At 52.6% G+C, this 15,613-nt stretch overlaps 1 protein-coding gene across 1 annotated transcript in view; it reads right to left on the bottom strand.

The window, feature by feature from the left end:
* The window catches only part of LOC147659369 (H(+)/Cl(-) exchange transporter 7-like), a gene marked incomplete at both ends in the record, with an annotated part of 156,189 nt that overhangs the window by 69,686 nt on the left and 70,890 nt on the right, over positions 1–15,613 (bottom strand). Inside the window, 3 exons of the mRNA XM_086951796.1 lie at positions 553–636; positions 1,372–1,434; positions 7,346–7,426. Coding sequence (XP_086807922.1) covers positions 553–636; positions 1,372–1,434; positions 7,346–7,426 — 228 coding nt within the window. The remainder of the gene's footprint in view (positions 1–552; positions 637–1,371; positions 1,435–7,345; positions 7,427–15,613) is intronic.

Genomic DNA, 15,613 nt, shown 5'->3' with positions numbered 1-15,613 from the left:
TAATATCGAAACAACCTTGTCCTGTGTTATATCAAATTATTCGTTCATGTCTATGACGATATTTAAATAAGATATGGCTTGTGAAAAATAATTCCTCAAGGATTGCTGTCTATTGAATTGAATATATACCCATTTCCTTGGGGAATAGTGGGTTGCCCTATTTACTGTTCGACATGAGAAGTGGAGCAGCATTTAGTTACTGCGCCAAGGAGTATCAATCCTAAACCAAGGATCCTCATCAAGCAGCACCTTCATCACTCCACATACATTGCCTGATTCATTTCACCTTTTACTGATTTTATATATTCTCATACTCTTAACCTTATGCAACATTCTGTGACATTTCGTTTTGTTTTATTTACAGGGAAAACAAAGATGCCCAATGCAGAGGGATTCAAGTACAGAAGTCAAAAGACACCAAAGCCTAAGACTGGGTGAAACAACCAGATTGGCAAAATCTATGATGACAATGCGTATCACTGACTTCAGATGTTCATTAAATAGCACTTACTGTTTGCTGCTTTCAATCTTAGTTTGTTATGAAGATTTTACCTTAAAATCCCGCTTTAGTGACGTAGATCTTCCTTGCGAAATGCCAGCAGCTACCACAGCCCCAGAATGGATCATCGGGCCTTCCTGAAGAGGAGCGATGGATGTAAAATGTCATCAGGAAGATGTATGTTATATGTAGTAACAAATACATTTCAGGATTACAACTGCAGAGAAAATGGGGTACTCAAAACATGGAATAAACACCACAGAAACAATAACAATTCATTGGGTTTTCTCCCTTTTAATGTGCCATTAGGAAAAGTCCTCAGTTTCATGGCAGATACAATGGCCACTGGACGACCTGGGAGCATCTGCACCCCAACAAATGCAAATATAATAATGCTGAGCTTCAAGCCAGCTTCTTCTAGTAAATTCTTGAATAAAACTTATAATAAAGTTCAGCTCTGCTCATGGAGTAGGTGATTAAAGAGACTTTCAAACAATAGACTTCTTCTCTTAGAACTACAACTAACACTCCATTCATACATTTTCCTTTCCTGGACATGATGTCCTATCCCTCGCCTAGGCTGCATCTTCTTTATCGATGATGCCTTAAAGCATGATCTCTGCACATGACACATCATTACACTTTCCTTCCTCAGGAGACTGCCATTATATTGGGCATTGCTCTTCTTTCTTCCCTCCCTCGATGACACTCACAACAGCCTAGATCACTGCACATTGCCCTTAATGTCTCCTATACGGTCTATACAGGTGCCTCACTGATTGGGCCCCAGCACATCTTTGGAAAGCTCCTAGCCTATGGAAAGAGGACCCATGTTGTCAGTATGTTTAATTTATTTCTTTTGGACCTTTTACCTTTCCTACAGCGAGTCCTCCAACCACTGAGAAGATGACTCCAACAACTTTCACCATCAGCGTCTGCAAAATAAAACAAATGGTTACTTTTTTGAGAGGCAGGTGTTTAGCCTGTTTCCACTTTAAGGGAAGACATCCTGCAGTACTGTGTTATTCAGTATCATAGATTCTTCTAAACATATTGCTCCCAGGTTTTAGGTGCATGCCTTTCCGTCTCTCCACTGTAGGAGCTGTTTTTTTAAACCTTAACCCTTACCAGTTACCCCTATCAGCCTCCTGGAATCCTCGTTCCAGCTTCACTTCAATAGTATTTTGGGTCGATGGATGCTAACTCTGCCTTTGCTCTACTTGCCAGGGACTTACCCAACATTCTGACCATTTGGCAGGTCCTTACCTACCCTTAATGTGTATGACGTATTAGCACCCCACATTCCCCCGCTAAGATTTTCCTGTGTCCTTCCAGGTGGTAGCTATTTGGGTGCACATTGTGGCTCGGACGCTCTTGCCGTTAATTCCCAGTTGAAAGAAAGAGGCTTAGTTCTCATTGTAGGAGAGTAGGGTCTGCAATCCTATGATCACCCAGATTTTTTGCTTTTGTTTCACTGGTTTACGACTTTCTCGGGCTGTGGGCCTACCAATCAGACCCACAGCCTAGCTGTTCTCTCGCTAAATTGATGTGTGTACCTTAGGTGCATTACCCAATTAGAACTGGGCCACCCTGTCAGACCCTGTAACTCAGGGCATCGGTGTACCCAGGGCCTACCAGGGGCTGAAGCATGTATTATGCCACCCCTGGATGGCCATCTAAATCTGACACAACTGGCTGCGCGACAGCTGGGGCAACGTGGCGTACTCGCCCGTTGCTGTAGGTATAGTATCCCTATACCTAACCCTAAAATGGACACCGAGTTCCTATCAGTCACTCCTATGGCAGGCCTTAACAATCCTGAAGGCAGAGTGCATGGAATCGTGTGAATTGGGCTCTGGCACGAGCCGAGCCCGGTTGCAGCTTGTGGACCAAGACCCAATGGCTGTTCCATGATAACGCATACCATACCGCTAACTTCGGTATCGCGTTATCAAGACATGTCGAGTAAGGTGTCATACGACTCGGGATGCTGACCCCTCACCAATGCTGGCGACGAGGTTAGCATTCCGCCCTTCTAGAGGGATATGACATGTACGTAACTGTGAACCCCGGTTAAAGTTAACTGAAGCCTCAGCTCCACAAAATGGATGCTGCCACCACAGACACGAGTCTGACCTCCTGCTGCTGGGAGTCCTTCCAGCGAGGAGAGCTTGGACAAAGGGTTTCCTGTCCGGGGCGGTGTTTGCACCATCCCAGACAGGGTTTTGTGTATCCTGGGTAGGCAGGGCTTTACAAGAAGGTGACTGCGGAGTGGCACCCCGGTGCTTACTACGCATCTGCCGGCTAGAACCAGTTCCAGGGGCGCCCAGCCCTGACCTGGGGAAAGTCCGGCAGGGGAGAGGGGTGTAACCACCCCCCTTCCTGGTCCCACCCCTAGGGCAGGACCTAGTCATGTACCCACCCCTTTCTTTAGGATAAAGGCAGGAGCGGGGACCCTTCCAAATTAGATTATCTTTGAATCAAGAATACTTTCTACGAAAGGACCTCTCGACTCTTCTCAAGATTTCTCCCTTGTGGCTAAGGAGTAGTCACCCTGCATCCGCAGGCACCATCTAAGAGCTCTGCGGTTTGCTGCAAGTCCTTCCTCAGGAATCCGACGGCCCAGCTCGACGAGAACCGGCTTCCCTGGCACCTCTGACCTCTACCCACATCGTCAGCTCAGCTGAGATCTGTGGGTGCGACGAGACCTCGAGGGACCGGCCATCATCAAGACCTGCACGACTTCTTAACCAGCACGACCACCGAGGGATCCTCTGGTGAGTGCTCAGGGGTCCGAGAAACCCCGACCCTGAGCAGCTCCAGCATCGAAGCGCAGCCTCCCAGCATCTCCACGATCTGCGTGGGGCCCTTCTGCTCTCTGCTGTTCAGCACTTTGTCTGATCACTAGCCGCTGGCTTGTTACCTTCCTGACGACACCCGACAACCAACGCTGCTGGTCTGGTTGCTCCAGACTGGCCTTTGCTCCCTTCTGAGAGGAGCCCCCCGGACCCTCCTGGTCCACTCAAGACGCCATTTTAGGCCCACCACGTGGCCCTGAAATTTGCCAAGGCTTGTTGCCCCAATCCTGGGCCCAGCGACGCCGACAGCATCAACCTTCGTGGGACAGCTCGCACCTCCATCCTGGTCGTTGACAACGCCTCCTGGTCCGTGAGACTGCAGAGCCTAGCGTCGCCCACTCACCTAGTCGAGGTGACTATCATCCGGTGCCCTCCTGGTACCCTCTGACTACTGGCTAGTAGTACGAACTTGGTCCCCTCTGCTTTCAGGTGTCATCCATCTCTGATCCAGGCTTGGATCTCTACGAACTATCTACACTGGTCGCCGGCCAGCAACTCCTTCCTTCCGGCTCCTGGCTCGTCAGCGAAGACTCTCGACGTCTGTAAAGACTTGTGCAGCCGCAGCCCTTGGGGCTAGGTAACTTCGGCATTTCGGTGCCCGCATAGCCTCCTTATTTAAGGGTCCCTATCGCTTCCGACTTGCCTTATCGGGTCCGCCCGAGACCACTAAACTTTCCGTGCCCTCGGGCACTTGTATTGATTGTGCACTTGAAGTATTTTCTTAAGAGTTCCGTTGTGTCCTTAGTACCCTGTCCTCATAAAGAGTACAGGGCTGTTGTGATTCTAATAAATACACTGTTTATTTTCATAACACTTGTGTGATGTCCTTTCACTTGGTGTTCATGGGGTATGTCAATCAATCAAGACATTTATAGAGCGCACTACTTACCCGGAGGGTCTCAAGGCCCTTGGGGGTGGGGGGGTGCTGCTACTGCTCGAACAGCCAGGTCTTGAGCTTCTTCCTGAAGGAGAGGTGGTCTTGGGTCAGGCGCAGGTTGGTCGGGAGGGAGTTCCAGGTCTTGGCGGCCAGGTAGGAGAAGGACCTTCCTCCTGTAGTCGTTCTTCGGATGCGGGGGACGGCGGCGAGGGCGTGGCTGGCTGATCGGAGGTGGAGTTTGGGAGCGTAGAAGTTGATGCGGTTGTTGAGGTAGCTCGGGCCTTGATCGTGTAGGGCTTTGTGTGCGTGGGTGAGGAGACGGAAGGTGATTCTTTTGTTGATGGGGAGCCAATGCAGGTCTCTCAGATGTCCGGAGATGTGGCTATGTCGAGGATGAGTCTGGCTGAGGTGTTCTGGATCCGCTGGAGTCTCTTCTGGAGCTTGGTGGTGGTTCCGGCGTAGAGGGCGTTGCCGTAGTCCAGTCGGCTGGTGACGAGGGCCTGGGTGACCGTCTTCCTGGTCTTGGTGGGGATCCACCGGAAGATCTTCCGTAGCATGCGCAGGATGTTGAAGCACGACGAGGAGACGGCGTTGACTTGTCTGGTCATGGAGAGGGAGGAGTCCAGGATGAAGCCCAGGTTGCGTGCGTGGTCCGTCGGTTTGGGTGCGGTGCCCAGGGCGGGGGGCCACCAGGAGTCGTCCCAGGCGGAGGGCGAGGAGCCCAGGATGAGGACTTCCGTCTGAGTTCAGTTTCAGGCGGCTGGTCGTCATCGATTCGGCTACGTCTTTCATCCCTTCGTGAAGGTTGGCTCTGGCGGCGGCGGGGTCGTTGGTCAGGGAGAGGATCAGCTGGGTGTCGTCTGCGTAGGAGATGATGTTGAGGTTGTGTTGGCGTGCGATGGCCGCGAGGGGGCTCATGTAGACGTTGAAGAGGGTGGGGCTCAGCGAGGATCCTTGAGGGACGCCGCAGATGACTTCGGTGGCCTCTGACTTGTACGGTGGTAGACGGACTCTCTCTGTGTTCTTCCGTCGAGGAAGGAGATGATCCATTCCAGTGCCCTCTCCTGGATTCCGACGTTGCTGAGGCGCTGCACTAGGGTGCGGTGGCAGACAGTGTCGAATGCCGCGGAGAGGTCTAGGATGAGGGCCGCTGTTTCTCCGTTGTCCATCAGGGCTCGGTCATCGGTGGCGGCGATGAGGGCGGTCTCGGTGCTGTGGTTGGCTCGGGAGCCAGACTGTGAGGGGTCGAGGGATCCATTTGTCTCGAGGAAGGCGGCCAGCTGCTAGTTGGCGGTCTTCTCGATGACTTTGGCTGGAAACGGGAGGAGCGAGATGGGGCGGTAATTCTTGAGTTCGGTGGGGTCCGCAGTTGGTTTCTTTAGTAGAGCGCTGAGTTCGGCGTGCTTCCAGCTCTCCGGGAAGGTGGCGGTGTCGAAGGAGGTGTTGATGATGTCCCGCAGGTGGGGTGCGATGACAGCGTCGGCCTTGTTGAAGACATGGTGAGGGCAGGGGTCGGTCGGAGATCCGGAGTGGATGGAGTTCATCATGCGGACGGTGTCTTCGGTGCTGATCGGAGTCCAGGCGCGGAGGGTGGTGGTGGGGGGGGGGCGTTGGTGCGGTCGTGGCGTGCGTCGGTTGAGTGCTGAAGCTGTTGTGTATGTCCGCGATCTTGTTGTGGAAGTAGGAGGCGAGGGAGTTGCAGAGGTCTTGCGATGGGGTGATGTCGTTGTTTCCGGCGTTGGGGTTGGAGAGCTCTTTCACGATGTTGAAGAGTTCCTTGCAGTTGTGTTCGTTGTTGTCCAGCCGGTCCTTGAATGCAGTTTTCTTGGTGGCGCGGATCAGTTGGTGGTGCTTCCGGGTGGCGAGCTTGAAGGTGGTCATGTTGTCCGGTGTTGGTTCCCTTCTCCAGACTTTCTCGAGGGCTCGGCAGTTCTTCTTGGAGCTCTTGAGTTAGTCGGTGAACCATGGGGCTTTCTTACTGCCGGGTCTGCTGGGCGGGGTCCTCAGTGGGGCGAGTTCGTCCGCGCAGTTGCTGATCCACTTCGTGAGGTTGTCGGCGGCCTGGCTGGGGTTCGCTGAGCTGGCGTTGGCATAACAGCTGGCTTAACACGCCCTCTAGAGTTTAGCCCGAAGACTGCTCGTATCCACGCTACTAGGATAGCTGGTCTAAGGTTGACTTACAACCAATTACCATAAGGGTCGTTTGGACTGATGCATAGTGATCACTAGAATAGTGAGCACTGCATATCAGGCCAACTTCTCACACCCATTGCTACCATATAGCAGATGAGGTATAAAGATTTGTAAAACTTTTTCAGCAAACACTTTTCAAGCAAGAAGAACTGGTCTCCCTTTGCCTCCTTGATAACGTGTTCTCTCTGCTTACTTATCATTCCTTTCAAGTGGCACAGGATGTTACTCACTTAGGCATTCAAACTGCAGGTAATTGCCACCTCCCAAAGCTGACGCTTTGCAAGTCAGGTGCTTGTCATAACTGCTCCAAATATAAACTATGTTTACCATTTCTCAAGATTTTTTACTATAAGGTATTTAAAGTTGCTGGTTATCTCAACAAGTTGACAATGAGACCTGGTACAATTGTGAACTCACTGCCAGAAACCAATCCCAACCTTCTCAAAAATGTAGAGGATAAAAAAAGACAATCAACGGTGGGGGCAAAATAACGTTGGGTGTGGATTTAGCATGAGACACTGGCATCGTGAGACGGAATACTTCCCTTGGTGAGGGTTCTAGAAGCGGCTTAGCCAACTGTCATCTTTGGTCTTCTTTTCAAATATTCTCTACCATCACAGTCGGTCCATTACATCTGGTGTGTGTATACAGTTAGAACATTCACCTTCTCACTCACTCCCATCACTTCATTCTTCCATCCATCTTCCCCTTCATCCATCAACCCCTTCATCCCTCCCTCCGTCCATCTATCCATCTCTCCCTTCATCCGTCCATCCCATCCATACACCCATTTCCCCACCCATCCTTATGTTTTTGTTAGGGCCCTGCTATTGATGTATCAAGCCTCCATTGAACACCAAATAACTCATACAATACAAAACAATACACATTAAAATGCAAGTGTGGAGAACTGCTTACCTTGAGTCGCACCACATGGGGGATCTTTACCCCATTCAGAAAGCATTTAATCTGTGGAATTCCACTACCAGCTGCAACAGGCTAAGGAGGGAATAAGCATTGGGACCAGTAAGTATTACAAATATTTTGGAGAAAGAGACATATCATTTTGAAATGTATCCACCACACACGTAGTGACCAGAACTTCAACATACCACTGTCTATTGGCATGTTTTAGATAATGAAGGCCTACTGGCTTCAGTATGAATCCGGAAACATTTAAAGTTCCCACTAGCAAAGATAACCATCCTTCACATTTGTTTTAACATTACCTCTACCTCCCTAAGAGTAGCAGCAAAGCGCCACTGACCAATACACTTCTTTTATTCTCAATTACTTAAAATTGATGCAAATCATCATACAATTAACTTCTTAAAATGTTCAAACAAATCAACATAAAATCTAAAAAAAAAAAATATTCATGACAGATTCCGTAGTTCATTTATTTAATTGAATACATTTCTATTTTTTAGGTTTAAAGTATTTTATTAGAAAGGTACAGCTGCAAAAGAAAACAATTATACAAAGAAGCAGAGCTTGCGCCAGGGGGCGTCCCAAGAGTACAGTTCGAGTGTCCCATCCCTGGAAGGCCGCTCTAGTATACGGCGCCGTGCGCGGAGATGTGCAAAAGAATCCAAGGAACAAATCCCCAACTTTCCGTACCCTTCTTTGAATAAATAACGCCCCCCAACAACCCCCTCCCCTTCCCCCCCCCTCCTCCCACCCTGTCCAGCGCTATGTAATATAGAACCTAGGTATTGTCTCGATCATCCTCTCCGTCACCCACATCGCTCATAAGGTCACACTCATACCCCCCCCAATCGGACGGAACATTACAACGGTGGCGTAAGCCTCATAAGTCTCAGGTATCTCGGGCATGTAATTTCCTTGAATTCCGTGGCCAGTAGTGTGTGAAAAGGCTGCCACAGTTCCCTAAAGCTGTCCACTTCCCCGGCTAGTGTGAGTGAGAGCTTTTCCATCCCCAGAACATGCCACAGCCTGTGTAGCCAACCCGTATGGGAAGGAGTGGTTGGCGTACGCCAGTGAATTAGGATATTCTGAACAGCTGAGCCCAGCATAATTGCGATCTGCCTCCCCCTACGAGATTTCAACGGGTACATTAAGCCATTGGGGAGACCTAGCAGGGTGTATGCCGGAAATCGGGGCAGTTCAACATCAAAGCATGTGTCTATCTCATCAAGCACCTCCGACCAGTATGCCTGTAATACTGGACAGTCCCAGAGGATGTGTGTCAATGTGCCTAACTGCCCGCAATTGCGCCAGCATCTGTCATCTATAAGCCGGTTCATCTCATGCAGTCGTTCCGGGGTGTGATACCAATAAGTGGAGACCTTGGTGAAGGTTTCTGTGAGTCCTACATGGTAAGCTGAGTGTCTTGCCCGGTATGAGATCTGTTCCCATTCCTTGTGGCTAAGTGTTCTCCCCAGTTCCCTGTCCCAGCGCTCCCTACCAGGAATATGGAAATGGGAAGACGGGAGCTGTAGCATCTTATAGAGGTCGGTTATGAGTTTTGTGTCTGAAGTGCGTGTCACCAGCCACCTTTCATACAGTGACAGTTTCCTGTCTGCCGATTCTCTAACCTGTGGTTGCAGAGCCCAGTGTCGAACCTGCCAGTATCTCATGCGGTCTGATTCGGTCATCTGGTAACTATCCTTAAAGCTCTGAAAGGAGATTATCCCTTCTTCTGCGTACATGTGAAAAAGCGCTCTGCAGCCCTTCTCCCTCCAGTGCGAGAAGGCCCCAGGTTCTGTCCCCGGTGTAAAGTCTGGATTGTCCACAATGGGTGTGAATGGAGATGGGAATGTGGTAAGATCAAATGTCCGATTGGTAGTGTCCCACACTCTCAGCGGTACCTGTGTGATATAAGAGGCATAGAGATTCGGGGGGCGGTGTGACCGGCGGAGAAACGGTATTTCCTGTAGGGGCGCCCAGCTACCGCCTGATCTTGGAAGAGCCAATGTTTGTCTGACTCCCACCTACTCCATTCCACCAAGTACCGCAATTGGGATGCCTGGAAGTATTTGTGCAGGTCTGGGACCCCCAGTCCCCCTGACTCCGGCGCCAGAGTGGTAAGGGCACGGCCCATTCGGGGCTTGCGGCCCTGCCACACAAAGCGGGACACTTCAGTTTGCATCTGCTGAATCCATCCTCTAAGGGGGTGTAGGGGCAGCACCCGGAATAAGTACAGAATCTGGGGCAAGACCGTCATTTTAGTCGCTGCTACCCGGCCGAGCCAAGATATCGTCCCTTTGTTCCATCTCCCCATTTCCTCCTTAACTTTCTTACTCATCGCCTCATAGTTGATGGAAACCATCGCCTGCAACGTTGGTGCCAGCGCTATCCCTAAGTATTGCACTTGGTCCCGCGACCAACGCAGAGGGAAGAGCCCCTGTAGTTCACGTCTCGTTGCGGGCGTAAGGGAGACATCCAGAGCCGTGGACTTCTCCACGTTCATCCTAAAACCTGCTACACCCTCAAAGGCCTTGAGTTCAGCCATACTTGTGGGCGAAGCCCGCCTCGGGTTCTCTATCGTGAAAATTACATCGTCCACGTAGAGGCTGATCGTGTGGGTGTAACCACCCATCCGTACTCCGGTCACGTCAGGGTTCTGTCGCACTCGTTGAGCAAAGGGCTCCATGTAGAGCGCGAAGAGGAGAGGGGACATCCCTGTCTCGTACCGCGTTCAATGTCGAATCGCTTCGAACCGCAGCAGTTTACACGCACCACCGCAGATGGGAATTTATAGCAGTTAAACACCATGCGTCAAAATTTCTCCCCCATTCCCAGCCGCGCCATCACTCGCTCGAGGTAAGGCCAGTGCACTCGGTCAAACGCTTTCTCGGCGTCGACCGAAAGCAGCATCCTCTCCCCCGGGATACGCAAGGCTTTTTCCAAAACGTGTACTATTCTTTTAGTGTTGTCCACGGTTTGTCGTCCAGGCACAAATCCAGATTGGTCCGGCTCAATCAAGCCAGGGAGGTACTGCGCCAGCCTCGCTGCTAAGATCCCCGTGTAGATTTTCAGGTCCACATTGAGGAGGGAGATCGGTCTATACGAGCTGCACTGGGTCCTGTCCTTCCCCGGTTTGGGTATGGCCGACACCGTTGCCTGCAAGAGGTCTGGAGGAATAGCCCCTGGGTCGGAGAAGGAGTTGAACAGCTTAGTCAAAATTGGTGCTAGCGTCGAGCTAAATGTTCTATAGAAGAGGGTAGTGTAACCATCTGGGCCTGGGGCCTTTCCATGCTTAAGTCTGGAAATTGCCGCAACAACTTCCTCGATCCGTATCTCCCTTTCCAAATAGTTTGCTTGCTCTGGGGTCAGGGACGAGAGTGGCACCGAGTCCAAGTAAGCCTGCGGCTCCTCCATCTGCGCATCCCCTGCCACATACAGTTCAGCATAAAACCGGCAGAAGGCCTCGGCTACGTCAGCGTCATCCGTGATCCGTTGCCCCGCTTCCCCCTCTATTTCTTTCACCTGACGACTCTGATGCACCGCTCTTAGCTTGGCTGCCAGTAGGCGGCCACATCGATCCCCCCCTGTATAATAGGCATGTTTTAAACGCAACGCGGCATATTCAGCCCTATCTAAATCTATTGCTGACAAGAGTTTCCTGGCTGCCTTCAGCTGCTTCCAAACCCTGGGAGCCCCGGTGTGGCGGTGGATCTGTTAGAGTTCCCTGACCTTCTGCGTGAGCTCATCCCGTTTTAGTTTCCTATCTCTGTTGTCAGCCGCTGAGATCGCTATGAATTCTCCCCGCAACACTGCCTTAAGGGCACCCCATTGAGTCGACAGTAGGGTATCAGAGTTAGAGTTATGTAGCTGAAAGTCTTTCACCGAGTCAGTTATATGCTGCACTACCGTTTTTTTATGGAGGAGCGTGTCCCGAAGCCGCCAAACCCCTCGCCGAGCAGGATTCGATGGGAGAAGAAATGTTCCAGAGACCGGCGCGTGATCTGAAAGAGAGATAACCCCTATGTCTGAAGCGGTGGCCATGTCTCGGACCGGACCTGAGACCAGCAAGTGGTCCAGTCTGGCGTATGTCTTGTGCGCATGTGAGTAATAAGAGAAGTCTCTATCTAGCGGGTAAAGCCCTCGCCAGAGATCGTGCATGTCCAAGTCAGTCAACTGTGTTTTCACTGTGTGCGATAGCTCCCCAGTTTGTGGGTGTCTCTGCGCTGATCTGTCCGTGGAGGAGTCAAAGACCATGTTAATGTCCCCCCCCCAGTATTATGTGCCTATCTGGCGATGCTGTAACGTCTTCTAGTGCTGTGCGTAGGAATCTATCCTGCTGCTCGTTCGGGCCATAAATCGTCCCTACCGTGAACAATAGGGTTCCCAGTTAGAATCGGTAGGCTAGAAGTCGCCCTTTCCGCTTTACAAGTTTGTGCAGCACCTCCCCCTTAAAGGATTTGGACAAAAGGATAGCCACCCCGGCCGTTTTGGTCGTGTTGGAAGAGAAGAACTGTGTAGGGAAATGGCGGGACCGCAACCTGTGACAGTCACTAGCCAGTAGATGGGTTTCTTGAAGCAGACAGACGTCCGCTTGTGAGCCTTCTAATAGTGATAGGATCGCCCTCCTCTTTGTGGGATTATTCAACCCCTTAACATTCAGGGTCAATACCTTCAGTTCCGCCATCATCTGTCGGGATTACCTTCTGTATGCAGTAGATCTGAAGTGTGTGGCATCGAAATGACATTCAAATTAGCTCGGGTGCCGAGACAGATATGTGTGGACGCTCCGAAGACACTGGACAGGGTAGCCCCAAACTTCCCCCCCTCAACTCCCCCCCTCCCAACTCCCAAACTCCCCCTTCCCCCCATTCTCTCAACATACTCTCCAACCTCCCGACCCGCCCCCCCCCTCCCCCCAGTCCCCAACTCCACAACTCCCCCCCCTCCCCCCTCCAAACTTGGTCCCCGAACTCCCCCTCCCCACCCATCCACTGCAACCCCCCCCAGAAACCTAGAACCAATAGTCCCAGTCCTGCCCCTACCGGACAAGTCCGTGGTAAAGCACCTCAGTGGACGTCCTGCCACCAGTATCCTCCCCTCCGCCCCCCCACCCCCACCATACCCCTAGCCAGCTCCAACAGTGATGCAGTGTCATTCTCCCCCCGGAGCCATGTTACGCGGTCAGTGCAACTCCACCTTCTGCTGCCGTGTCCCTGGAAATTGTTTGAATGGCATCTGCCATCCCAGCTCTGATAGTGGGCGAGCCCGGTCTCTGTGATACAGTCGATGCCCTGCGCCTCGAGACTCTCCGCCATCCCTCCTCGGTAGTGCGACGTCTCCGTGGCGTGGAAGATTCCTCCTCTTCCGCGGTGATTCCCAACACTTCGCAGGTGTCCTGAAGGGACCTCAATTGGTGCGTTTCCCCATTCCATCTGAAAATGAGGCGGAAAGGGTGCCCCCAGGAGTAGGGCGTGTCGTGCTGCCTCAGGAAGTCCGTTGCTATCTTAAATGCTTTGCGCTTTTGAAGGGTAATCGTGGAGAGGTCCTGATACAGGGCCACAGGGTGACCCCTGAATGTTATCGGTTGTTTTCTCCTCGCTTCGGCCATGATCCTTTCTTTCACCGGGAATTCGGGTAGGAAGGCCAGGATGTCTGGTGGGGGCCCCGTTGCTCACCTCGGCGGACCCACCCTGTGAGCCCTGTCGATTCTAATAAGGAAGTCCTCTGATTCGCCTAGGATGTCCCGGAATAGCTCCTGCAGGTATTCAACAATGCCAGCATTCTCCTCCGAGGACTGCACCCCCCGTACCCGTATGTTGTTCCTCCGCGATCTATTCTCCAAATCCTCATTGTGCAGTTGAAGGTCCAGGTGTTGATCTCTGAGGTGCAACACCTCCTGCTGCAAGTGCGTGATCTCTTCGTCCTGTCTCTGCGTGGAGCTTTCAACCGAGGCCACTCTCTCTCCCAGGCCATCCACTTCCCGGCGTATTTCACGCACCTCCCCTGCTACTTCCTGCTTCAAGGCTTGGAAGTCTTCCCTCAGCGTCCCAAAAAGGGACTCTAGAAATGACCTGGTGACCGGGAGTTCTCCATTGCTCACCACTTGGGAGCTGCCGGACGCTCCTGGCGATGTCTGGTTCTTGTCACCCCTGCCTTGGGACTTGCCAAGCATCTCAGGGAGAGTGCGGTCCCCCCTTTTATTGACTTTCTGTCCGGCCATCTCGCCTGCGGGCCCGCTGTTCGTGCTTGACTCGCCTCAATACCCAGCGCCTTCCTCACAGGGCCAGTCTCTAAGCCCCAGCACGCGGCACCGGGGCAACACAGCCGCCACCTCAGCTTCTCCGCACCGAGCGCGCGTCTCCACAGGGGCCCAAGCCACGAACGGGCCGGAGAAGTCCCCAATACAGCTCCACTACCGGGCCCCCAGGTAGCCGTGACGTAACAGGACTGTCTGCTCTCCACCGGGTAGGCCTCGCCTTGACCAGGCCAATGTCGCCGCACCTCGGTCACCCCAAGCCTGTGACGTGGGTCGGTGGGCTCCGCTGTTACCCCGACATCTGCTTGCTCATGGGAGGCCCCAAATGGCCAAGTTCCGGGGCACGGGCCCCCAGCGAGGCCCCTCGGCCGGACCGGGCGTCACCTTGGGCCCCAGCTGCCTCCTGCGTGCCTCACTCCACCTCCAGGCAGTCCGCGGGGTCTATTGCTGCCATACCCGGGCCCCCGGCACGTCTCCGCACCCCACCTGCTGCCTCCTCACCTCTTCCGAGTAACTTGGGGGGGAGGCCCGCTCCGTCTCCGCCTGATCCGTAGCTATCCCGGCCTCCCTGGCACCGCGTCTCGGGTGCGCTGCTATGGGCACTGCAGCTGGGGGTCACAGGCGTGGTCCGGTGGACTGCAGATACCGCTGCTGCGCCGGGTCCTCCTCTGCCGCCAGAGCTGCCCCTCCGCTGCTCCGACCTCCGCTGCCCTCCGGCTAGGCCGCAGCCGCGACCTCAATTGGTCGAGGGGCGGGCTCAGGGGCAGGCAGGCACCAGGGTTGGCGCCGTCCTCGGGGCTCCGCTCCTCCCTCACCGGACTCCGGCGTTCGCCTCCGCTGGGCCACCGACCCCACTTGCACCGGCTCCCAGGCCGGACCTCGGGAGCGCCAGGAGCCGCGACACCAGCAGCTGTGCCTCGGCTCCGGCCCGCTCCACTGCAGCGTCTCGGGACTCCGGGGCCACCCACACCGCTCACGGCTCTCCCAGCGACGGCGAGTCCGGACCCCAGACCAGCGGTGACCGGAAGCTCCCTCAGTCGGCTCCGCTTCCCCAGGTAGGCAGGGGGGGGGAGAAAATGCTCAGTTTAGGGGCTTCGGGCCTGGTCGGGAGCGGGAGCTCGGGAAGGACACGTCCTCCTACTCCTCCATCTTGGCCACGCCCCATTTCTATTTTTTAAAGCCTCAGTGAACATCACTATGGATTCACACTAAAGTCAAACATGCCTGGCCCCAATACCATCAAGCATGTTGTCATAGTAGACACCCCAGACATAATGGATTTCCTGCCTGAAGGTATATATTACTAAAAACATAAATAGCGATATGGAAGGAACCCCTCTATGTTTGTCTGTTCTATTACTGTTTGATGTAATATGAAGACAATCTTCCTTTTGTAAAACACAGTGGCATGCTTCATCATTTGGCTCCTTCTCGCATTGGTCTGAATGATTACCAATGTGGGCTACTACCATGGTAACGGTGAGTTCTTGATATCCATATAGGTGTGTCTATTGTAGGGGTGTCCTAACTTAGGGAACAGAGAGGAAGGACAATAACTAAAACTACCTATTAGTAGACTAATGACTTTACTCTGGTTTCCAGTGTGTAGGGTTACATTTGCTGGTGAATACTTCGACACTGTAAAGAGGTCAAAAAGGGTCAGTGGGATTTCATCAGGACCACGACCATCTCTGTGATGAAATAGGACAATTAGTGATGTGTAGTTTAATCGTTATCATAGCAACTAGTGATACTAGACCAGAACTTTCCAAGGGTGGGCCAAACATCTACAATCACACACAAACCACAGCTTTGGGTTCTCCTCCCATTACACTTAAGGTCCGAAAGCAAGCTGAATCTTTATGTTCAGTGGCCGCATCCTTAGACTGCCTCCAAGCGTCCAAGAGGAGCAGAAACATGTCGACCTATTTCAGGGTCTATGTATCCCCTCCTTTATAAACCCAAAAGTAAGTGCGAGTAACTTGCTCAACTTGCATTAT

This window comes from Lissotriton vulgaris, unplaced genomic scaffold (assembly GCF_964263255.1).
Source record: "Lissotriton vulgaris unplaced genomic scaffold, aLisVul1.2 SCAFFOLD_4180, whole genome shotgun sequence".
In the NCBI taxonomy this organism is placed as follows: Eukaryota; Metazoa; Chordata; class Amphibia; order Caudata; family Salamandridae; genus Lissotriton; species Lissotriton vulgaris.
This window is presented reverse-complemented; position numbering and strand designations above follow the sequence as displayed.